The sequence below is a fragment of the Cydia amplana genome, chromosome 4, assembly GCF_948474715.1.
Source record: "Cydia amplana chromosome 4, ilCydAmpl1.1, whole genome shotgun sequence".
NCBI classification, from domain to species: domain Eukaryota; kingdom Metazoa; phylum Arthropoda; class Insecta; order Lepidoptera; family Tortricidae; genus Cydia; species Cydia amplana.
In genome coordinates, this window is record NC_086072.1 from 16,846,651 (window position 1) to 16,871,918 (window position 25,268).

The 25,268-nt window shown below is 36.6% G+C and overlaps 2 protein-coding genes and 3 non-coding genes across 15 annotated transcripts in view; 4 read left to right on the forward strand and 1 right to left on the reverse strand.

Annotated features, from left to right (window-relative positions):
• On the forward strand, positions 1–11,121 carry LOC134647321 (ionotropic receptor 21a). The gene is made up of 9 exons (XM_063501625.1): positions 1–946; positions 1,250–1,446; positions 1,879–2,010; positions 3,823–3,984; positions 4,346–4,587; positions 6,432–6,572; positions 7,190–7,391; positions 8,144–8,342; positions 10,554–11,121. The coding sequence occupies exons 1-9, from the start codon at positions 215–217 to the stop codon at positions 11,115–11,117; spliced, it is 2,571 nt and encodes an 856-aa protein (XP_063357695.1). The 5' UTR covers positions 1–214; the 3' UTR covers positions 11,118–11,121.
• A 163-nt stretch (positions 11,122–11,284) lies between these two features.
• Positions 11,285–25,268, reverse strand: part of LOC134647325 (myocyte-specific enhancer factor 2) — an 80,800-nt gene continuing 66,816 nt past the window's right edge. For 2 of the 11 annotated variants that reach the window (XM_063501631.1, XM_063501630.1), the window contains 6 exons: positions 23,377–23,442; positions 22,374–22,677; positions 21,660–21,898; positions 20,897–21,021; positions 15,855–16,048; positions 11,285–15,497 (listed from right to left, as the gene is read on the reverse strand). In XM_063501631.1, coding sequence (XP_063357701.1) covers positions 15,367–15,497; positions 15,855–16,048; positions 20,897–21,021; positions 21,660–21,898; positions 22,374–22,677; positions 23,377–23,442 — 1,059 coding nt within the window. In that variant the 3' untranslated portion in view covers positions 11,285–15,366. The remainder of the gene's footprint in view (positions 15,498–15,854; positions 16,049–20,896; positions 21,022–21,659; positions 21,899–22,373; positions 22,678–23,376; positions 23,443–25,268) is intronic. The other 9 variants (XM_063501634.1, XM_063501632.1, XM_063501633.1 and 6 more) reach the window with 9 other exon arrangements.
• Trnah-gug (transfer RNA histidin (anticodon GUG)) lies at positions 17,049–17,120 on the forward strand. Its single transcript has one exon. It is a non-coding gene; the product is annotated as a tRNA-His (tRNA).
• Trnah-gug (transfer RNA histidin (anticodon GUG)) lies at positions 19,199–19,270 on the forward strand. The gene has a single exon. It is a non-coding gene; the product is annotated as a tRNA-His (tRNA).
• On the forward strand, positions 19,986–20,057 carry Trnah-gug (transfer RNA histidin (anticodon GUG)). Its single transcript has one exon. It is a non-coding gene; the product is annotated as a tRNA-His (tRNA).

The following is a 25,268-nucleotide window of genomic DNA, read 5'->3' on the forward strand; positions in this document are numbered from 1 at the left end:
AAAGGCCCGATACTCACAAAATATTAATTAGCTACTTTCTATTATGTCACGGTCACAGACCGTGACTGCCAAGGGCCGAAACATCAAAAATTCAATTCCAATCATAACACCTGCCTGATGACATTTTGTTGACCAAGGCCCATCAAAAAACAAAGCCCTATAAAAAGCGCTTCATCGACACCCTATACTTTCAGAACCACCGGAACAAAGCACAATGAGGTTTTTGGCAATCGCGTTCTTTAATTCTATTTTACTCCATTACGTCATAAGTCAAGAAATCGAGTATTATCCTTCGCAAGCTTCTTCATTTGCAGGAGAGTTAGTTTCTGAATTAAAGTCGGAGCCTTATAAACATAAGCATGATATGTATAAAAGAGAAGCACAATGGAGAAAATTTAATAACAAATACGATCCAGAGTTAACAAAAAACAAAACTCAAAAGAGAGCAGTAGACCCAGTATTTCATGGAAATCCAAAGACCAGAGAAGAATTATGGAACGAACGCATTATCAACGAAAGTTTGGCCTACGATCAAACCCCTTCTTTGATAAGTCTTATACACAATATAACGTTAACTTATCTAAATGACTGTATCCCTATAATTCTTTATGACAGTCAAGTAAAGTCAAAGGAAAGTTATTTGTTTCAGAACTTGTTTAAAGATTTCCCGATAGCATATGTCCATGGGTACATTAATGAGGACAATGAATTAGCAGAACCTAAACTTGTACGTGCTACAAAAGAGTGTCTCCATTTTATTGCTTTCTTGTCTGACGTGACGAATAGTGCTAAGATACTGGGGAAGCAGGCGGAAAGCAAAGTGGTCATAATTGCCAGGTCCTCGCAATGGGCCGTGCAGGAGTTCCTAGCTGGGCCACAATCTAGGTTATTTATCAATTTAATTGTCATTGGGCAGAGTTTTAAAGATGGCGATGATGATGCACTAGTAAGTACGAACATATTTTTTTTCACGTTAATATAAGATTGTTGGTGTAAAGGCCCGATATCGCGGTTAATTTTGCTTCTAATAGTAGGCAATTAATCGGTCTATATCCAATCCAATTATGTAGGTACAGGTACTAGAGAAATAGCTCGCCAAAAGTAATCCTACTCGCTAAATTACCGATATCTAAAAGTAGGAGTAATTTATGCTTAAATGTAGTTGTAGGTATTACATGACAAACAATATTTTTTTAATATGATTGAAAAAGGAATAATGTTTTTGTAAAACTTACCGTTACTTATCTAGGAAGCGCCTTACATTTTATACACCCACAAGCTGTACACCGACGGTCTCGGAGCCAGTCGACCCGTAGTGTTAAACTCGTGGTCCCACGGCAAGTTCTCCAGGCAGGTCAATCTGTTCCCCCGCAAGATGACAGAGGGCTATGCGGGGCACAGATTTGTGGTCGCTGCTGCTAACCAACCGCCTTATGTCTTCCGAACGTAAGATCCCTATTATCTAAACTTATGCGCGTAAATTTTCATATTGCTTACTTAACAAAAATTCTAAGTTTAAGTAATAAAATAATTTACCTTGCAGCAAGTCTTGCTTGAAGTGACAACTAAAAGTTTTTTTTTGTTGATAGTTACCTACTAAAATAAGGTTTTATACTCGTATAGTTTCAATAAAATATAGTTTGTCAAAGGAGTGTCTCATTTTAAACATAGACAGAGAGAATCATACTAACTTATTTGTCTTACACTAACTAGTACTAGTACCCAAAAGAAAGTGATGAGTATAGTTTTTTTTTGTTCTTATTTACAAAAAATTTGGTTTGACTAATTATATCGGTTTTACTACTTATTCCTCTATAAATGTCTCTAGAGCCTACAAATCAACTACAAATCCCTAATGATGTCTGTTTTATCATACAGTATAAAAACGGATGCCGATGGTGGCAACCCAAGAGTCGTGTGGGATGGAATTGAAATAAGGCTCCTCACATTGTTGTCTCAAAGAAATAACTTTTCCATAGAAATAAAGGAACCTCAAGAACCACATTTGGGGTATGAATACAGCATTAGAATTTTGCGCTCTCAATTTGTCATCATTTTAAATTATTTCATTCATTCATCAGCTTCATCACTTTATTTCCATATACCCATTGATATAGAATAAAGAACTGGATACCCAATCAGCCGCAAAAAATGGCCCCACAAAAGTAACGTTGAAACAGATCACGCGTTACTTTTTCGTTTAGTCTTGTTTGAAACGCTCAAATGTGAAGTTGTCAACAATTACGAAATGTGCCGTTAAAATATATAAAAATAACAATGATAAAACAAGGAAAAAGGATGGAATGTATTTCTTTCGGTTAGTTCTTTGGATAGCATTACATAATTTATGTAATTTGGTGGTAATTTTATGGTTTTGAATAAATTAATTTGCTTACCAAAGAAGGGATGTCAAGGAACAAAAATCTAATGAGTCGATGTGAGGTCAATATTTATTTTTATTTTTATATGGAATTCGTAAGGAATAATATTATGTTTAAATTCAAGATTTCCAAGAAAACCTATGCGACGTGCAAAGTGGACTGCTATTTAATTATAGCAAGAGATAGGGGTGATGCAGTTTTAAACAAAGCAAGACGGCACTTGTGTGATCGGCCCATTTCCCTGTTTCCGACAACCAATAAGGGCTTATACCGACTAACTGTAAATGCTAAACCTGTCTGAACACAGTGACAACCACAGGATTTTTTTGGGTTATTTCCACCAACTCGCTTTGGTGGTAACTAGTGGGAATTATTTTTCGCAGTAGTTACCAGTGGTAAAAGGTGGGAAAAAAAAATCCTAGTAGTTACCACTGATATGAACTTGGTGGTAACTAGTGGGACCAACCCGATTTTTTTTATAAAATATGGACTTTATAAAAAAAAATCCAATCAGTACCTAAATGTCCCCGTGCACCCGTGCGATGAGTAAATGTAGATCTAAAATACACAGTTATTTTATTTAATAAGTTGAATTTTTTTCAACGAAATTAGTATTTAAAGACGTATACTTACTTATTAAAAATTTAATTTGTTTCAATTTGAACCACGAATTAATTTTATTTAAACTCCCGATTAAATTAAATTTGTTTTATTTATTACTTCAATTGGTTTTTCTGTACAGTAATACCTATTCAAGTGTACCAAAGTGACTCCATTCGTTCATTATTCTCGTTTGACGTTGCTTGACGTAAATACGTTACGTTTAGTGCCATCGGACTAAATTTTTTAACAGTGTTGGTACTTATGTATGCAAATTTGACACTTAATGCTTACGACATTAAGCTCTTTTCTGTACGAAACATTTATCTTGACTCAAAATTTACGTAAGCGTTTTTATCATCAATGCAAATGGTGCGAAACGTCATTGGGATCCACATTTCTTGACGTTTTTGTTCTGCTTTGTGTGTCTATTTCTTTTATATTAAGTCAGTGCATATACCACACCTCTATTTTACATTCCATTTGAAGTAGATACTATAGATACACAGATGTGTGTGTGTGAAGAATATGGCGGCCTAGCCAAAGTGACAATCTCTATCGCTTCGCCATCGAATCGCTTTGTGTCTCTCTATCACTCTTCCATATTAGTGTGACAGTGACAGTTGCATTTCGTTCGCTACGGAGCGTTAGCGATTGGCATGTTGACTAGGGGACCTGAACTCACAGCACCTTAAGTTGTGTTTAAGTCATGTTTTGATATTGACCATCAGCTTTTGTCATGATATAAGTAGTTAAGTGAAAACGCCCTCAGGTATATCATTTAAGGTTTACCATATTGTGTCACAAATTATAAATGAAAACTACCTCCTCATATTTCTAGACCTGGTGAGTCAGTGCTGAAAGAAATCACAGGTGGCAGAGCTGACATAGGGGTTGCTGGTATTTATCTGACAAGTGACCGAATCAGAGATACGGATATGAGCTTTTTTCATTCATCTGATTGCGCCGTCTTTGTCACCCTCATGTCCACAGCCCTACCAAGGTATCAAAAACAATTTTTTCTGAAGTTTCTTTAAAATAAAATTATATGTTTATTCTAGGAATGGAGATTTTCAAGACTTGTATAACCAGGAAAAATCACTTGAAGGGAATCCTCAGAGTTGGACCACTCTAAATTTTCTTTACAAGTGGTACGTTAATTATGGAGCTTAAGGGATATGACAAGGGATACATTCTTACTGCCAAGTTTCTGCAAATTTAGCGTGGTCAGAGTCTACTGATTTCTGAGATTAGTAGAACTTATTGATTTTATAAAGAATTGCCCCCAAAACATTGTACTCCGTGGTTTTGGGAAAAGTGCCTTTTAAGAACTTGAATTACCTACATCGTATATTTTTTTACAGATATCGAGCCATTTTAGGTCCTTTTCACTGGACTGTCTGGCTGGCACTTACATTAACATACCTCTTTGGCATCTTCCCTTTAGCGTTCTCAGACAAACATACTTTAAGACACTTGTTACACAACAGCGGTGAAGTTGAGAATATGTTTTGGTATGTTTTTGGGACATTTACCAACTGTTTCACTTTTGTTGGGAAGAACTCTTGGAGCAAAACTACGAAGATAACAACGAGGCTATTGATCGGTAAGACCACAGCAAAAGCAGTAAAGAGAATTAGTGCTAAAGTAATCGTAAAACTTGATACTGGAATTTAGCTGCTTTAGTAGGTTACAAACATGAAGTTATATTTTTTAAACTGGAGCGAGTTGTCACTTTTTTTGCCATACTAATTTGAACCTTATCACCGAGACAGAAAGTTGTTCGTACCAGACTAGAGAAAACGGTCCACTTGAGATAGAAAAACCCGAGCCCTGTGTCTCACTCGCACATGTTGCCAATGTTAAAAAGATACCATTGTGGTAGAAATTATATCAATAAACTACTGAATTTAATTACCTTCTTATAGAATTTTAGTGCTATATTCAGACTACAGTTCTGATATCTTTTAAGTAATTTGTAAATAATTATGATGCCAATATTATTAACTGATTAAACCAAGCGCATACACAGCAAAAAAAACTAAATTTTAGTATGGTAGAAGTTGTAGTAACTTTAAATATTAATTGGTATCCCCAACTTGATGACATTTCTTCAAAACACGTGAATGCGAAATTTCTTCAAAATTGTGAAGAAATGTTGTGTTAAAGGTTGTTGGAGTGAAATAATTGCTAATTGTGGAATATTGTTTCACAAGAAAACCACAATTATTACATTTTACTATAAAAATACAAGACAACATTGTCAAACTCATTAGGGTGACTATGATGTCGGCACGTTTTGAATCGGTCTCACGGAATTCTTATTATTAACGTAGGTAATGTAAAAGTAAGTTTAACATAATAGGTACCTTATGTCTTTATTTCGGCATGTTTAATTTAAGATTTGTTGTAGAATAATTGAAGGGATGTTTACAAAAACAACATAACTGCTTAGACCGGTTGACACTTTTTTAAGAACATTGTTAATCGTTTCAGGTGTCAACCAGTGTAGTCAGGTATGTTGTTTTTGTAAACATCCCTTCAATTGCCAAAATTTACAACCAAAGTGCTTAACTCCTTAAACATTACAGACTCTCATTTATACATAATATTTTGTTAGGTGTGTCAAACTGTTTATATATGACATCGAAACTTTACAGGTAGGACACATTTCCGTCAATAGAAAAAAGGCACCAACATTAAAAAAAACGTCATATTTGCTAAACGGATCTTCAATGACGCTTACACTTAAAAAAAAACTGAAGTGGACAAAAGGGAAGCCTACCTTTATGAACATACCATGAGTGAGTGCGAAAGAGGCCGACTACAAATGAAAAAAAACCTGACCACTTAAAATTTCACTTTATTTAGAAAATGACACACCCTACTGATATATTCCATGTTATCCTAATATCCCACATACAGATGTCTTATGGTCACCCTAATTAGAACGAGATGCAGGGCTCTAGTTTGACTTCTCATGTGGACACACTTTTTGGTCAATGTACTCGATCCAGTTTATTAACTCTAAATCCGTGGTTACAAATTATACAATCTATTACTTCGACGTGAAAGTATTTAATGGACGTTGAAATAAGATTCTGAGTAGGTCGGGTGAACAATCGCTGTGCAATGTAAAAATGGCTGCAAATTATGACTTTGTCGTGATCTAGACTAGAATCAGCGATGTATATACTATATGTTTCTAATCTATGTGTTTTTACTTATAAACTGTCCCACATTTTCCCTATTTATAATATTATATTATTGCTCATCTCTTACCCCTTTCATCTCCAGTAAACCCTTTGAACGCCGAAGACCCGTAACCGGGATTCCAAGCTGTGAAGCACATAATATATGCAATACCAAAATGGTGCCTATTTCTTTTTAATCCCTAGGTAAATTATGTTTACGAATGAACCACGTTTGTAAGTTACGAATCAATTTCAGGTTGGTACTGGTTGTTCACAATAATCATCACAAGTTGCTACACCGGTTCCATTATAGCCTTCGTCACCTTGCCCGTGTTTCCGGAGACGGTAGATAGCATTCAACAATTATTGGATGGATTTTATCGAGTTGGAACTTTAGGTAATACTTAGAGTTTTATTTATTTTCGTAATATTAGTTGTAGGATGCCCACTGCTGTTGGCTTCAAGGATGCCTGCGACGACCGGCCATGCGCTCTATAACTAACGGTTGCTTGTGCTGTTAGCCAAATTGTCAGTTCAACTTGTTTTAGACTTTCAGCGGTGACCGGTCTAACTAGTTAATAGCTTTTCGGTAAAGGAAAACATCATGAGTAAACAAGCTCTCATTTTAAAATGACATGCTGAAATAACATGAAGCATGGCATTCAAGCAACATATATTATATTATATATCTGAACTATGAATGGTATACCTAATAATGGTTTTAGTTGTTAAAATATATAATACAAGGAAAATAAGTAGATACGAGTACCTAGAAGTTACACATACAATACCTTCACTCGCTTTATTTTCTTTTGTCATCATCAACTTCCTCGCGTTGTCCCGGCATTTTGCCACGGCTCTGGGAGCCTGGGGTCCGCTTGGCAACTAACTTGGCTTTCTTTTGTAATTACTTTATTTATTAAATGTCAGATTATAATACAGTGAAGCATAAGTAACAATATAAACAAAAAACTTCCTCAATAATGTCCTAAGTTTTAATTCGTGTCATTTAAGATCGCGGCGGTTGGGAAAGATGGTTCCTCAATTCCTCGGACCCTAAAACAAATAAACTGCTCAAAAAACTGCAACTAGTCGGCGACGTACCTTCGGGAATCAGGAATACAACCAAAACATTCTTCTTGCTGCCTTTTGCCTTTTTAGGATCTAGGGCAGAACTGGAATACATCATTCAGTCAAATTTTACTAAAACCAAAAAGTAAGTTGACATATCACATAACCATTAACTTTTAAGTAGGCATATAGTCCATCGTCAAGTCCGTGCTGCTCTTCGGCTGTGAGACGTGGAGAGTGACAAAGGGGCTGACACACAAGCTACAAGTGTTTGTCAATAAGTCCCTCCGGTCGATCCTCCGCATATTCTGGCCGAAGACTATTAAAAATGAGGATTTGTGGAGTATGTGCCGACAACCTCCGATCGCCCAAGAAGTAGCGTGGCGGAAGTGGAGATGGATCGGACTTACCCTGCGAAGAGGATCTGCGAACAACGCCAGTATCCCGTTCGAGTGACGGCCTCAGGGCGGGAAGCGACCCGGCAAACGCCCTGTGCACACCTGGAGGCGCAGCGTAAAGAACGAACTGACAGCCGTAGGACTGAGCTGGAACGAGGCCAAGACGGTTGCTCAAGACAGGAAGGCGTAGAAGGATCTTGTGGAGGCCCTATGTACCTCCGGGGTGCCCTAGGATAGACAACAACAACATATAGTTATACTTCGTAAAGACGGAGTGAACCAGTTCGTTGGTGCGCAAATCGCGTTGCATTAGGTATGTAGTGAAATCTTTGGACATAACAACAATAATATTATCATTACCTATGTGTTAGAATGTATTACTACCTGTATAACTTTCTAAATTTATCAGAAAATATCAGAGTTCTGTTTTTCCGTAAGCAGGACCGTGAATTAACTAGGTAGCTACAATTATTAAATCGCAGTATCGTTGGCTTTTCAGAAGCAAAAAGGCCCAGCTTCATATTTCCAATGAATGCTTCGTACCGTTTGGAGTATCTTTGACGTTTCCTAATAACTCCCTATACTCATCCAAGCTTAGCGGTGATATCGCAAGAATAGTGCAGAGTGGTCTAATTGACAAGATTGAGAATGAGGTGAAGTGGGAAATGCAGCGAACGCCATCGGGGAAATATTTATCTGTAAGTAAATTACAATCAACATGACTAATCTATAGGTATGTGGTAGGTATATTTAAGACAAATAGACGCGGTTCCTGGGAGTCACTTTAGACTCAAAACTGCAATGGCATGCACATATAGCCACTCTAGCCGGCAAACTCAGTTCAGCAGCCTATGCAGTGAGGAGAATCAGACAGCTAACAAACGTAGAGACGGCCAGGCTGGTATACTTTAGTTATTTCCATAGTGTTATGTCGTATGGAATTCTGTTGTGGGGAAAAGCGGCAGACATTCAGACAATATTTGTGCTGCAAAAACGAGCTGTACGTTCCATCTATGGACTGGGCGCTCGAGTATCTCTGAGAGAGAAATTCAAAGAGGTTAACATTCTTACCATTGCATCTCAATACATACTTGAGAATATTATGTATGTTCGGAAAAACATCCACGAATTCAAGCTATTCAAGCTTAACAGTGACATCCATAACTATAACACTAGAAACAAACATAAACTTGCTGTGCCCGCCCACCGCCTCCGTAAGGTTAGTATGTCTTTCGTCGGGAACTGTACACGTTTTTATAACAAAGTCCCTACTGACATAGCGAATTTACCACTTACCAAATTTAAGTCACACATTAAGCGCTCCTTGTTAAGTAAGGCGTACTACACTGTAAATGATTTTATACACGATAGAGATGCCTTTAAGCCTATAGCTTGATTTCGATAGTATGATAAGAGTTCAATAAATATTGTTTTTTCATTGTAAATTAAATATGCTAGTGTCCAGTCGAATTGACACATGAGACAATCATGTTCTCGCTTGATTATATTGTTTAATTTAATTTTAGTTTTGGACACTTGGAGACCATATACATCTCTAAGTAATTATTTATTTTATTTTTAATGATTCTGACACTTGGAGACCTTTACATCCCTAAGTATTTATTCATTTTAATATTTTTATTTTATTGTACATACTTATATTTTTAATGATTCGGACACTTAGAGACCTTTACATCTCTAAGTCAATTTAGGCTAGTAATTATGTGAAGCTATACCGTCTTTTATGTAACATACGAGCACAAAATGCTGTGTCTCACAGCTAAGTGTTATCACTATTTTAATATTAATATAGGCCGGTAGCTTGAACATGTCATGCTCGCTTAAAAGTCTTTGCTTACGGTGGCGTCGTTGATCGGGTCGCCACTTTCCCGAATGAAGGTTGAGGGAGGCGATGGCTGAGATACGCGTCGTACTCGTGAACGGGTGCTGTTTGTGGAGACGGGTCTGTTTAAGCTAACACGAATATATTTAGTAACTTTATGTTTTAATTTAATTGCAGTGAGACGCCTCATTCGGTTCTCGTATGTTTTTTTTTTCTCGTAATGTGTTAATCATACAGGATTGTGACTCTTGGAGACCCTATACATCTCTAAGGATAATTTGATAAACTATGTTATTTTTTAGTTCTGACACTTAGAGACATTTACAACTCTAAATAAGTTTAGATTTTTTTTCCATGTATCTGTTTTGTTTTTATTTTAATATTATTATTATAGTTTTTTTATGTAATTCGACATTAAGAGACCTTATACATCTCTAAGTAATTGTATTACGTTAGTTTGATTTGGTAGTTGTAGTTGTATTTAATAATTGTTGATGTATAATTATTATTATTTTGCTTGTATGTAAATTCAATGTTGACGTGTAAAAGTGCCCTTGTGGCCTATTTGCTGAATAAATGTTGAAGAAGTTGAAGAAGTTGAAGAAGTTTAGTATTCGGTGGAAGTAGGTTATTAAGACATGTTTTCCCCATCAATTTAAATTGTTATGCTAGTTAAGTTAGGTTAGGTTAGAACTTGTATTTGAATTGAACGGATGTCTTAACTTCGCACCAGAATTTAAAACAATATTTTTTTAATTTGTTAACTATTGGGGCTTAATCTAATTGCAATAACAGGTTATGAATTTGATCGGTCAGCTTTAGTTGAAGAAATGACACTGTTAACAGCTGACGGATCATATCCGTAATCCAGATGATATTCCTAACTAACCTATTATTACAATCAGAATAATCCTTAGATTTTTAGCTACAAGAGTTCATATTTTTTATAAAGATTAGGTAAATTTAATTTGCATTGCCGCTGAATTTTCTGTCAGTAATAGATCTGACCTTAAACGAATTCCTACATATTCTCTTTTAATCTTATTTTATTTTTTTATTTCTGCAGGCAGGGTCAGGTACGTTGAAGCTAGGGGCAATAACAGAAAAGGGACTAACTTTAGCAGACACCCAGGGAATGTTTCTCCTTCTGGCCGCTGGTTTCCTCCTCGCAGCTGCCGCATTGATCTCCGAATGGATGGGTGGCTGTTCCCGAAAATGCCGACCACAAAAGAAGGAAGATGCACCCTCTAGTGCTCACTCCAGAGAGCATCTGATACCCACACCGAAATCTGACGTTGATTCAGAAATAAAAATAATTTCGGATAGTGCTGAGAGCAGATTCCGTCTTAATCCGAGACCCGACAGTGAAGACTCTAGAGATAGTTTGGAAGGAGCTATTATAAATGTTACTGAGGAGAGTATTTTAATCCACAACAATTTTCATGGTTCCACTGATTGTTGGGATTCAAGACGATCGAGCTCTGTTGACATTGATAGAGAAGTTCAAGAGATTTTTGAAAAGGATGAAAAGAGACGAAGAATTAAATCTGGAACAGTTCCTTTGACGGCTAATCAAAGGGAGGCCACTGCTTCCAAGGGAGCTTTCGGTGATCATTTATCTGACCATTAGCTAGTAGATTATGTAACAAGTTGGGCTTAAATTGACCAAAACTAAAATAAAGGTAATACAATACTATTAAGTACTAATTATTTGGGTAGATTTTGTTTTTGGAGTACCTATTCTTGTTTAGTAAAATATAGCCTAAACTGGATAGTAATAATAAATTAAACAGTTAATTGACATCCAACTCTTTATTATCCTTCAAACAGTCATCAAAATAATTTATAACAATTTTCTAACACTGTCGACAAACATTAATATCTCATTCTTCCACTGAGTTGTTTATCATCGTACGATTTATACAAAGGCAGAGGTGGCTGCCCCAACACAGAAATAAAGGCGCCGTAAGACCTAAATTAATGCAATATTTGGCCCGGCCTTATCTTAAAATAATTATACAACTATGACTTAAATCCCCGAGGGCAGTCTAGAAATTCAAGACCACCCTCCCATTATCAGTAAAAATATCGATAAAATACAACAGAGTTTGCATTATTTTGTAAATTCAAACGAAAGTATACCTAATACCTACCTAAGCATTTTGATACATATGTATTGCACAACTGATGTTAAGGAGGACTTAATGTGAAATCGACTGAGTATTTATTAAGGATATGTATTATATTCCTATATCCTATCTGGGCTGTCACTAGCTGTGAAGCAATAGCAAAGACGTCGGAAACTTAAGGACCATTATATCTACTGCCGCGAAACCAGAACCTGATCTCGAATACGTACTTTATACTTATGACTACATTCTCTTTAAATGCAATGAACATCCTATATGTTAACTGAAAAGAAAGCTCTTTGCTATTGGCACACAGTTGATTATACAAGTAAAACATACATAAAAGTAGGTACATCTACAAAACAAACCAAGCAAACCATTTACAATAATGCGCAACAAGGTTGTGCGTTCAGAGGAATACTATAATATAATATTTAATTAACAATTAATCTTGCACGCATTTCCGATAGCAACCTCACAACCCGGAAAATAATGCTCCCAATACCAGCTTCGTTCGAAACATTACGTCGGTTACCTCGATGGCAGGGGGCGACGTGCCAGGCAAACCTTACGATTTGTGGTCTACCTTAAATAAACAATGTAACTTCACTAATATGCCATTACCATCGAGCTAACCAAAATAATAATTTCTATTTGTGCAAATATAACCACTAAGACAGCATCAGACTGTATTGCATACTTTTAATATACGTTATAATCATCATTGGACAATTTGTTCAGTGCATCAATTATTATGATAGGTATTTAGGTAACACCACAGTGCGTGACTTCTGTATCATAGTAGTGATATAACTAATTCTCCTGAATTTCGAGAATGCAACAAATATTTAAGTACTACAATAAAATTTGCAGTAACATGTATAAATCACACACTCGGGAATACAACAACACAAACGCCTTAACGTCAAGGGTTGGATAACAAAGACAGATTTTTTTATGAAAATTTAGCTTCACCATCAATTGATTGAGCAAATTTTAACCAACAAAGCACATCAACATCAGAGAAAGGAACGAATTAGGAACGAACGATCCAGAGTTCAATTCGACCAACACAATTTAGAATCTGGCTGAAGAGGAGAGCAACAGTGTTCTTACCACGTCGACAACACTAACAATACCTACACGAGGCGTACACGAATGTCCTTACCTACAGGTCAACATTCATTATGCTCCGGTATTAAAATATTACTTCGTTAAATACTAATCGTGTATATTATTTTACAATGCGAAAATACATTTCTTATGTGTTCAGACTTTAGAACGTCAAAACTGATTACATCCCTGTACAAATTTAACAACTACACATTAACATTTTGTTATTGTGATTTGAAGGATTACTCTAAGGATCGTTAATATCAATGTTGTAGTGTGGGTCGTTACTTACAGTATTTTATACAGTTACAATCACAACGTCACTTTATCTTCGATAACAGTTTGACTGTGTCAATAAGGTAGGTTAGCGATAGTCCAACAGCGACCGAGAGCTCTATGTACATCGGAGGGTACGTACATCGAACACCGATCTTTACACTACAGTCATAAAATTCAACATTTTTCTTAAAAGACTTACAATTACCGGGATGTGAAAAATATTGAAGCATAAATGCTATCGTATTATACAAATTTGGTACAAAATGGTAAAAATGTGGTACATTTAGGCACTGTGAGTAAGGCAACTACAGTGAGACGATTCAGGGGGTCGGAGGAGGCGCAGGATCCCTGGACAGTTAGAGGCGAGGGGGGAGGCGTGGCGATGATTCTAGGCTAGGTCAGGAGTCGATGGACGATTATAAAGATCAACGATTATTTCACCCACCCGACACATTTAGTAACATCTATCTACAATAGGGCGGACTGTGTAATAAAGTGCTGTACCAAAATATTTAGTTCAGTGAAACCAGTAGCTTAATATTATCCATTAATTATAATTGTGTTCTCATCTATAACATCAAAGGTCCGTTTATCCTTCTCCATTTGTTCATAGCTACTACGTACTACTACAATTTGTTAAATTATATTAAGTAGCATAAAAAAACTTCAGATCACATTAACAAAAGAAAACATGTACTAACAACAACCTTGCTGTTTCCTTTAGTCACTGACGATACCCATTACAATTTCAATATACATAACAAGTAGATAGTAAATATTTAAATTCCATACAAAAGAGTACCTAATTGTGAACAATGAATATCAAAATTAAACACTTGTTCGAACATTTATTTATGACGAATTATTTAACATTTAAAAATAATTTAGTCTAAAAATCAATTGGAGTTCGCTGAATTTTGTATTCATAATTCTAATAACAATAACCAATAACTTTTATCTTTTTTGCATGGAATCAAAACATCAACTACAGTATATTAATTATATTATAATGGTTATGATAAGTTCATAAAATTGACTCGATAAAATTTTGGTCTGAAAATTATAAACCCGCACAAAGAATAAAATTCTGATAAAAATGTTTAGAAAACTTGTCTGAGAAAAACAAAATACTTTTGTGGTTCGAAAATAAACACTTTAAAAATACGATGCGTATGTCACTAGAAGTGATACAAATCTGTGTTATATCCATATATTTACTGTGTTTGTTTAATTACAAGTGCTTAAAAGTGCGAGTGTATTCATAAGAAATTTTAAAGCTTTGTGTGGTACCTTTATATACTCGACTCTAGCTAACATTACCTACTTACGTAACATTCGTTCCTAACGGGACGTGTATACATATTATGTAAATATCATTATGTTTTCCATGTATAAATATCTCAATAGATAAAGTAGATTTTACAATATACAAGTTATTATCTTCTGTGATGACACTACGCTTACTTAATTTACAAGATTCAAAGTTCGGATGTCACACTATTATAATAATTTTAAAATGGCACAAAAAACTTTTTAAAACACTAACACAAAAAGTCAACAGTCGATTTAGTGTTCCACTCACTAATACACTAATTGTCTTATCGCGCACTACACTCCACGTACCGCTTTTAGTTCCTCCACTCTTCAATTACTTTCTGATCCTATTATAAAGTCACTGATTTTAAATTGACTAATTTTAAGCTAGACAGACAATGGCACGGATTGCACATTTAATGTTATTTATGTACAGGGGAATAGAATCTATCTATACGTACTTACATGTAACATTGATCGGTATAACATTGAAAGGTTGCAGCTATGCTTCAACGCTTGAACTTCGTTCGGAAACATGCGGTCAAGAAATTATGCAAATCTGAGACTTACATTTTAATTCTTTGGTCGCTAAGTACAAAAAATACGACGTTCAAACCCACTATTAATACAATAGGCAAGCCGCGATGTGTCCGAACGCTGTCCAAATCTTAACAATTATGTGTGTACTCGCTTCGTGCATTATGAATTACATTAACTATAAGGGTTGTGATTGAACATTTAATTATCTTTTACACATCGATTCCTATAGAAATCGTAACAATATGAAATCTCAACGATTTGAACTTGATAAAATTCGTTTGATATGAGATTTATTCGTACCGCGTACAATGTGGACCGTGCCAAAATTGAGAGTACCTTTGTTTCTTGCACCTTGTATCCAGACTTTTGGAAGGTTAGCACAATCGAGCACCAAGAGTACGATCTACGGCGGACGGTCCGAAGCTCGTGGTGGCGGTGGAGGCCGACGGCCTAGCAGTGCGGGTGTAACGGCCTCGAGTATGACCCGAAGGCCTCGTAGGCGGGCTATGTGGCCCAGCCTTCGATCCGCGGCCGCTTGGTGTGGGGCTGCTCGTAGTCCAGCGGCACGTGTCGCATGTCCTGACCCGGTGAGCCCATGTTACTTGACGTCACTGAACCTGGAATGTACGAAAGACCTGTTGAATTAAACGTCATGGTTAGTCATTTGGAATTAGTTTAAATATACCTATGTTAAAATAATGGTATGTTATAAAATTGGTATTTTTAAGCTAATATTCTCGAGTTATTTTTGAATTATTTTAATGAAGTAATGCGCAGATACTAAAACGCAGCATGGACTTATAAAAGATTATTATGATTTTTAATTTTAATGCTTAAAATAATATTAAGGTGCATATTCTTGAAACTACTGGGGATACAAATTAAAAATGTCATTATTAGCAAAACATTTGAATGTGCAGCAATAATGAATTTCCCAACCGATGCATCAAGCGATGATAAAGCGATGATCGAAATAGTTAATTGCAAGTTACCTCTATTAGGTTTAGAGTACACACCATCAATGACTCCAGAGAGGTGGGCGGGCTGCGGCGCGGGCGCCGGCGGGGCGCGGTGGAGGTGGTCGGGCGCGCGGGGGGGCGACACGGGCTCGGCCTTGATCTTCACGTTGCTAGGCGACGCTGCGGGCGGCGGGGTGCCCCCTCCGCCGATCACTGGCAAGCTGCTACTGTAGATAGAAGAATAACATGAGTTATAGAGTTACATTTACATACAATTTAAAAGGAAGGAAAAATGCTATCAGTTGAAAAGCAAAACACATTAGAAATTTTGTCATTCCTCTTATAAATTTCAGCACTGAGTCGAGGTACGAGTAAAGTTTTAAGACTGGTAATATTAATAATTGAATTTATAGTTCTCCAAAAATTTGCATATAAGATAAAATGCTCTTATAATGGGAATTTTTATTAGGTAAGTAGTTCTAGGGTAATTTATTCTACAACTTTGAAATAAACCACATAAATCACATAGGTAATCAAATCAACTATGCCATCGTTAAAATTTGTTGACAGTGATGCCAATTTTGAATTGAAGTTAGTAGCGTTATTAACAAAAAAAAAAAAGTTATTCTCAAAATACTACCTAATCAAAACAGTGACAGTACATTCAGATAACAATAAAATGTGAACTTCCCTTCGATATTTAATTCACATTACATTCAAGTAAATAGGTCAGTTTGATAAATGGTGTGTCAAGCTTTTATAACATTTTACTTTAATTTTTAACACAAATAAGTAATTGAAAAGAAATGTATGTAAGGTAACATGTGTTTTACACCATGCATATTAAATAAGCGTCAATTGATAAAAGAACCAAGTAGCATGTTTTCAAAGACGATTCCGGCGGTTCAACCCTCATGACCCAATTTGTTTTTCTGTAAAGACTTTTTTAATTGGAACAATCGAACGACGATACAAATTGGCCCGCATTTACTGATAACCTTTGCATGTGGGCGTGCAATTATCACGAGGGCACTCATGCGCAACCGTTTACAGCGAAAGTGATCTACATTGTAATTTGGTAACACCTTCAGCCGCTCTCGTGACCCCCTTTGACGCCGTGTTCTTATATAAGTGAGGGGGGCAGGGAAGCTTTATCGAAGTTGGCCGATAAAGTTAATTGTGTGAATGCAAGCGTTGTTTTCGTCGGGTATCTCAACCGCTCCGGTAGCCGTGATCGTCTAGTGGTTAGGACCCTACGTTGTGGCCGTAGTAACCCAGGTTCGAATCCTGGTCACGGCAGTGATGTCACTGTCGCGGCGGAGATATATTTTTATACAAAAAAAAACTATTTAAGTAATTTGTAAACCACAACTTTGGGAAGAAACCACGTAAACTAGTTTGCTAATCCAATAAAATTGCTACGTAATTATTGTCAATACTTGATAATTACTGGCATGACCTTAAGATGATGTCATTGTTTTCCTAAAAACTCCCTAACAGCAAGTAGCTTTGACATTTCATAAAGATTTGGGTGATTTAATTTTTTAAGGAACTAATTTCTTTAGATCCACAACTATGGGAAGAAACCACGTAAAACTAGTTTGGTAATCCCATAAAATTGCTACGTAATTGTTATCAATACTTGATAATTACTGGCATGACCTTAAGATGATGTCATTGTTTACCTAAAAACTCCCTAACAGCAAATAGCTTTGACGTTTCATAAAGATTTGGGTGATTTGACTATTCAAGGAACTAATTTCTTTAGATACATATGTACCTTTTTTATATTTTGATACAATGTTATATATTTATTCCTTCAGTAAATAAAAAACGCTGTTGTGACGTACAGTGCAGGCCCGAGCCCTTGATCAGGGTAGAGCGAAATCGGGTTTTGGCGCCCTTCGTTGAAGTTTTTAAGCGTATTTTCCTCCCCCCCCCTCGCCACATTCGCGTCTTTTAAAACTTTTTTTGCCATTTTGGCGCCCCCCTTGCCATCCGGCGCCTAGAGCGGCCGCTCCACTCGCTCTACCCTAGATCCGGCCCTGGTGACGTATGACCCGTGTTTAGATTCTTGACTATCTAATATACCTACTCATAGGCTAATCACTAGATGATCTTGGCATTCAATAAGTACAAGTGTCATGAATCATGATACAATCAGCTTGCTATTGAAACTGGTTTGTCGCAAGACCGAACTAGCGCAAAGCAGCAAAGTGATCATACCTTCTGCGACTGTCATAAGTAGTCATAACCCCCTTTATCGTCACTTATATAAAGTGAGAGGGGCAGATGGCACTGTCGCGGCAGAGATATATTTTCTAAGGGAGTGCCATATGTACTGTAAATTTATTTTTTATCAATAAAGATCATATCGTATCGTATTACACTATTGCCTGCTGATTCACTGCTTATATACCTTTACTCGAGCAGTTATTTTGTTTCTGTGTAGGTATACCTACTTTAAAAATAATTAAGTATAATAATAGCATTAAAATATAATAATTTTACACTGGTTTTAGTTAACCACGCCATCTCTGAATTGTAACTTAAAATGCTAACAGCTCCAGCATCTGCATCGAACGTTGTGAGCAATCGAGCGAAACGAATAAAAATGAAAGTGCTCCGGTTTTAGTGCAATTCGGCAAGTGACCACTTTAATTTCTTTAAGACAGCCTTTCCCTTCATCACCTACATTTGGTAGAAAAGAGGGGGGTGAGGCAGTTCAGTATTACTGGTGACTTTTGCACAGATGAGAAAAGGCGTAAGTACGTAACTTTTGCTTTTAGTTATTTTGAGCATTATTCTTTTAAGGATGGTAACCTGCGAATGTAAACGTTCGATTTGCAGCTAAAGCAACTGCTCCGGTAGCCGTGATCGTCTAGTGGTTAGGACCCTACGTTGTGGCCGTAGTAACCCAGGTTCGAATCCTGGTCAGTTCTATTTTTTTTTAATCTGAATATTCATACACATATTCATATACATATGTATAGTAATCACTGTATTTCTATTTTTTTTTCATCTGTAATAACCGGGTCAACGTGATACAGTTACAAGATTTGTAACTTTATCCTCCGTTTTCGTATGAATGGCATCAAAATGACACAATAATTACAGTTACGAAAAGCGCCATTCACCATTTACTTATTTATAGTCTATCCGCTTTTCTAAGACCAAGTACGCCATAGTAAATCTATGGCGAACTTAATCTTAGAAATCGGACAGGCTATACATAGCAGGCAAAACACAGGCCCGCCATCTTGAAATGTTAATTAATACTGCCATACAGCGGCGCAAGAGTAAGTGCCCATTAAAAAAAGCCATTCACTTTTATGAAGTGACCAATAATTTCGTTACCACCGTCAACTGCTCCGGTAGCCGTGATCGTCTAGTGGTTAGGACCCTACGTTGTGGCCGTAGTAACCCAGGTTCGAATCCTGGTCACGGCAGTGATGTCACTGTCGCGGCGGAGTTCTATTTTTTGTTATTGATCAGTGATTAAATACTAGAAAATAATAAAAATAACTATTTAGTATATCCTACCCATAGCATAGCATATGATATGAGTCATGCTTAGGAAATGTACTAATTTTGCATATTTGGTATCTAGAGTAGCTTAGCTTAAGCAAGAAAAAATCGAATGGTCTTGTATAAAAATGACGATCATAGACTATTTGACAAATAGCATTTGGTTGTTTAATAACGCCATCTCTGAATTTTTACACAAAAAACTAACTGCACCTACATTTTGTATTGAACGTAGTAAGCAACCAAGCGAAGCCAATAAAAAGGAAAGTTTGCGTGTAATTCGGCAAGTGCAAGTGACCATTTTAAGTTTTTCACTATCTTCCGCCTTGCACGGTCAATTTTGTAAGAAATGAACTGGACTAAGCAGTTCAATAAATTATTATTATTATTATTTATTCAGAGCCCACTGTGTCCCACTGCTGGGCAAAGGCCTCCCCCCCCTCTTCCTCCACTCGTCTCTATTTAGTGCAATATCTGGCTGTTGGCAGTTCAATAAATACTGGTGCATATTGCCACAGAAATGAAAAAGCATATGTATTTCATGCCTATGGTCACTTCGAATATTTTTATTTCAAGAACAAGAGCAATGTTACAAATGAAAGCCTTCAATTCGCAGGTTCAGCAACAGCTCCGGTAGCCGTGATCGTCTAGTGGTTAGGACCCTACGTTGTGGCCGTAGTAACCCAGGTTCGAATCCTGGTCACGGCAGTGATGTCACTGTCGCGGCGGAGAACATTTTTATTTTGTATAAATAATCCTTGTGCATTTGAATGCGATAATGTTATTATCAGTTTTAAAAACACGGTAAGTACCAACCGCACCTGATACATTCGAATACAATAGGTAAAACCGTCAAAATCGTCTACGAAAAGTTAATAATCATAGCAAGCAGTTTTAATAAATACGTTCTAGCTGGCTGGATTCAATGATTAAAGAAAACCTTTATACTACATGGACCACATAGAAATATTTTAAAATGAACAAGTTTTTGTCAAAAATTCCATCTTTGATACAAGCGTTTTTCACTGAGTGTACTTTTCTTTCAACAGCTCACTAATATTCACCAAGACAATTCTAGCTAACACAATAAGGTCGCGTTGTTCTATCCCAGAGTTCTTATGTCCACCTAGGGTCTTCATCATCAGATCAATTCATAGTACCATAATATTGCACTGTCACCCAGTTGACATACTTACATAATTATGTAGGTTTATAGATTCAGCTCAATTAGGTCTAGTTTAGCTTCAAGATTTGATTTAATACAGACACCAGGGGCCCGTTTCTCAAAAGCTTGTAACTTGTAATACAAGTGGAAGTGGAAGGCTGTCAAAAAGTGACATCCGCTTGTATTAAAAGTTACAAGCTTTTGAGATACGGGCCCCAGGACAGTTTAAAGTGACTAAAAGCTTGTAAAAATGGTGAATTCATGACACTGAACAATTCAAAGCATTTGCTAGATTATTATAAATCAATGACGCAAAATTTCTTTGTGGTCGTTGTATGATTGTTAACAAGCGAATAATTAGGAATGAAAATTGGGCACAGACATGTACCTGTTGTGCTGTAGTGTCTGTAACTGGTGCGCGCCCCACGATAGTCCGATTCCCATGTCCGAGGTCATGCTGAAGTCCTGTGGTCCGAAGTTTCCGAGTCCTGAATAGCTGAGTGGTGTCTGAAAAGAGTAACAGCATATGAGTTTTATAATCTTCTTATTCAAACATTCTTGGCAGAGTGGTGGTCATGGGGCTTTGGTTGTTATTTTTAATGGAGCGTTAGCGAAGGTCTGCGTTTCAGCTTGGGCAAAAATGCTATACTTATGTCCATCCGGACACACATCCGTTCTACTCTAGAGGTCGCAATTCTCAACCGATTTTCATGAAATTTTGTGAGCAGGTTCAATAATTAAATAGATTTTTAAGCCATGTATCTACGTCTACAGGTCACAGAGCCACTAGTGTACGTTAGATGCAGTATTTATTAATATTTTTTGGTACCTGCCACATACATTTTAATTTGCAAAGGATGCGTTAAGATATTTTTGATGAATGCTCTTTTTGAGACTGCGTGTTTGTTACCAGTTAATCATATGATAAGAATAAATTATTCTTATTCTGAATCCGATGCAAACTGCAAACGATTTACTAATAAGTTTAGTAACGGATTACTTTAAAGTGATAATTTTTTTTTATCAGGAACCGATGCCCTCAATAGGAAGGTTAGATTCCTCACTTTCCTGAAATTTGAGGCTGCGGGTACAGTGGACTGAATATACAGGATAACCCTGTCTCGGGGGATGACGTAGATACTCACTTCGCTAGAGTATGATATATCATCCTGGGGCGGTGGCATCGAGTTAGGTATGACGACGCGCAAGTTATTATGCCGCGGCGAGTGGTGAGGCGGCGGCGCGTGCGCGTGCGGCTTGTGCGGGTGCCGGTGGGGGGAGGGCGCGGGCCCCGGCGACGGGGAGGGGGTGCAGCCCGCCCCCAGCGGGGACCCTGAGCCTGGGTAGCCGTTTGACATCTCGAGCATTCCGCCGCTTGGATATACTGGAAGAAACAAGCGATGGTTAAGTTGAGAGAACAAATAATTTTCAATCAAGTACCGATGACATTGATTTACTATCATACCTACTAATTTCCGAGAAACCAATGACATTAAAGAACATGACATTAATTGAAGTACATGTTGGGGGCCTAGTCAAGCGAAAATCGTTTAAAGAAACGCCAATCGTTACTTATATAGGTACCTAATGCATATGGAAATGATGACGTGACTTCATCGCATCTGTCATCCCAATGTGTTTTTATTTTTCGATTGGCGTTTACCTGTCGATAAATGATTTTCATCATGGCTATTAGCGGCTATGGCCTCACTTTGATGAAGCGCATGTCACCCTCAAAACACTTTGATTTGACATAATATTTCATTTCCCTAGCTGACTTGTGTCATCATAGCAATAATATAATGAAAGCTACTCGTATATAGAAACGGTTTGAACATTATAGTGTAAGTAATATTTACCTGAATCGGTTTCCGAAGACGATGGCCGTGGACTGATAGACGTATGCATTTGAGGACTAGCTTGCAACAGAGACTGTTCGTAACTCCCGACTGGCACGCTTACAGGCAGATTGTAGTTGCTTCCGGTAACACCAACTCCGACACGACTTCCGTTCAACTGGTTCCTTTGCATCATGATCTGGAATTCCTCATCGATCTTCGAGTATTTGGCTTCGGTCCGGGGGGTCAGGTTGTATTCAGATTCGGGAACTTCGGGACTGTCCGGTGACATTACTCCGTTCTTATGCTCTTTCTTCGTTAGTGCCTGCAAGTGTCAGCGAAACCAGCTCAGGTGGCTTGACGAGCCAAAAATATAATTCTGCTAACTGATTAAATAAGCCATGCATTAAAGACACCCTCGTTACACACTATTAGTCTTCATAATTAATGTTATATCTGAAAAAATCTTTAAAAAAATACTGTTACTAATATTGTATGTAGTGGAGGGTTAAAATCAAAAAGTGCTTCAATAGTCTAAAAAGCGGTATTACTACGTAAATTTGTGAAACTTTTTAGCGTACATTTGTGTGTAGTGTCGAATGCAATGATGCAACTGACTTCACCCTCGAGCCAGGTAGCGGCCGGTTAGCTCCAGTAAACACAACAATATTTATAAAACCCATGCTGTACAAGGAAAAAATAACATAAATATTTTGGGTATCTAGTCATGTTATAAAATGTTAGTATGTATAAACTTGGTGTCTGGTTGGGGTTTAACAGGATGTTACGCGCATGCTGCTCGACTCGGTGTTTATCTAGTGGCTATAATCTTTCGGTGATACCCTTTAAACACGTTGGGGGATTAAGATATTACGGTACATATGGTCGGTCTACTGGGGATTCTACTGGTGTATTAATTGCATTAGGTTTGTGTAAGTATAAGCACGCGGTTAAGGGGTAAGTCATTTTGCATGGACATTGCATTGCGATCACTGGCACACAGATGACGCCGTACTTTATGTACCTCGATGATGTTCCGGTTGGTCAGCGATTCGTGGGGCTCGTTGTATTCAGTGTATTTTAGTAGGACCTGAAAAATAAATACACTGTGAGTAAACTTATCTGAAGTAAGTTGCAAAATGTATTTAAGGAACTCGGAATAAAAAATATCACTTGATAATTGAGATTCCGTAATTTTATAAAGGGACAGTTATAGAAATTCATAAGGAATAAATCTATGGATGTTTATGTAAACAATAAACATAATCGAATAAACTAACGGAACTAGTGTACATTTTTTCAAAATAATAAAATCTTTAAGATGAGGTTATCTTGATGGTGACGAAAATTAAAATCAATACACTGTCAGCTGAGATTCTCATCTCAGCAAATAATATAACACTGCAATTACAATACAATGGGGTCACATAAGTTTATGGTGTGCGGGCACGAGCTAAACATAACTTGTTTTTATTAACAAATTTTATGGTGATTTTAGACATATAGGTACCTACTTCAAGTGACATTATGGATTAAGAGTAGACTGGAGTTCTTTTCCATTACAGGCGCGTGACGCAAACGCATCTATTTTAAATTTAAATGTTGGTCTACCACAATTGGTATGAACAAAAATAGAAAAAGGAGTGTATTTTCGAATCAAACTATGTTTTTCGTTTCTATGATTTATGTTTTATAAGTTTTTAAAAAGTCTTTTGACATAAAGTTGTCAAGAAGCAAGATTAATGTGAATGTTACATATAAAAAAAAAAATGTTTTGATTAAAATTCAGTAGGTAGGTATATACAAGGTGTCCCAAGAAGTAGTGATATACTGAAGCTGGGAGGTAGAGGACCTAGAGGGCTATCTGAATCACCCCCATGTATGTTCCGCGATTTTTCGTATTTTCGGAGATATGTTTTTTTTTAATTTTTCACCTATCGCCGAGTACGATGAGATTTTTATTTATGGTGACGTGAATTATTGCGGTAGATGCTTGATTTTTTTTTGTGTGCTAAGCTGATAGATAGGCCAATTCAGTATGGTAACATTTACTATCGTTAGATCTCTGAATGGAATTAAAAAAAAAATTAATGCTAAGAAAGATAAAATTACCCAGTATGTTTTATTTTTCTAAGCGCCCTTGAAGTTGTGTTGTGAGTTGTTGTGTGTGTGTGTGTGTGTGTGTTGTTTACCTTTTTCATGAACGTACAGTGTACGATATGATTAAATATTTTGCATATTCCATATTAAGAAGGCTAAATTCATGTACCTACATTTTACAGTCAATATCCTACATTTATAAATTACTAATTGCTTTATACATAAAAGTATGTATTACACCGTCATTTATCAACATAAGGATGGTATATTTAATCAATATTATACTTTATTCATTATACCTATTAGATTGTCGTTATATCCGACGTTCGTAACTCAGTTTGAACAGCTTGAAAATCAATACCACCATGACAATTAAATATAATTCAAGCAATCCATCCGGTTACATAATGTACAATTTAGTTTCTAACTCGATTGAGATATAACCTACAATCTGCTAACCATGTGAATGACACGTGCCCAGACATATGTTTTCAATGATTAAATAATTGAATTTTTTATCGAAATTGTACAATATGTAACAAAGTATCCTTTAATATTGTAAGAAGGCCAAGAGTACTTAATAATATATTTCTCTACTACGAATTCGTACTGTTAAAATAATAACATGACTATATACTCTTTGAGGGCCGCTTTTTTCCGTAAATCAACGGAATAGGTATATAATGCTTAATGTTTTTTCACCCAAAATAGTAATTTCATAATTTATTCCACCCAGAATGAGAAGCTTTTCAAACCACCCAAATTTTATCCATATGTAAGTAATGAAACAAAAAATCGTCATCAAAATAAAAATCG

Bases quoted from the DNA above. Each gene is read 5' to 3' on its own strand.
- LOC134647321 (XM_063501625.1), top strand. From the start codon at position 215: ATGAGGTTTTTGGCAATCGCGTTCTTTAATTCTATTTTACTCCATTAC. The intron at 2,011-3,822 runs GTATGAATACAG...TCATATTTCTAG, and splicing joins CCTCAAGAACCACATTTGGG to ACCTGGTGAGTCAGTGCTGA. The intron at 7,392-8,143 runs GTAAGTTGACAT...TTGGCTTTTCAG, and splicing joins AATTTTACTAAAACCAAAAA to AAGCAAAAAGGCCCAGCTTC.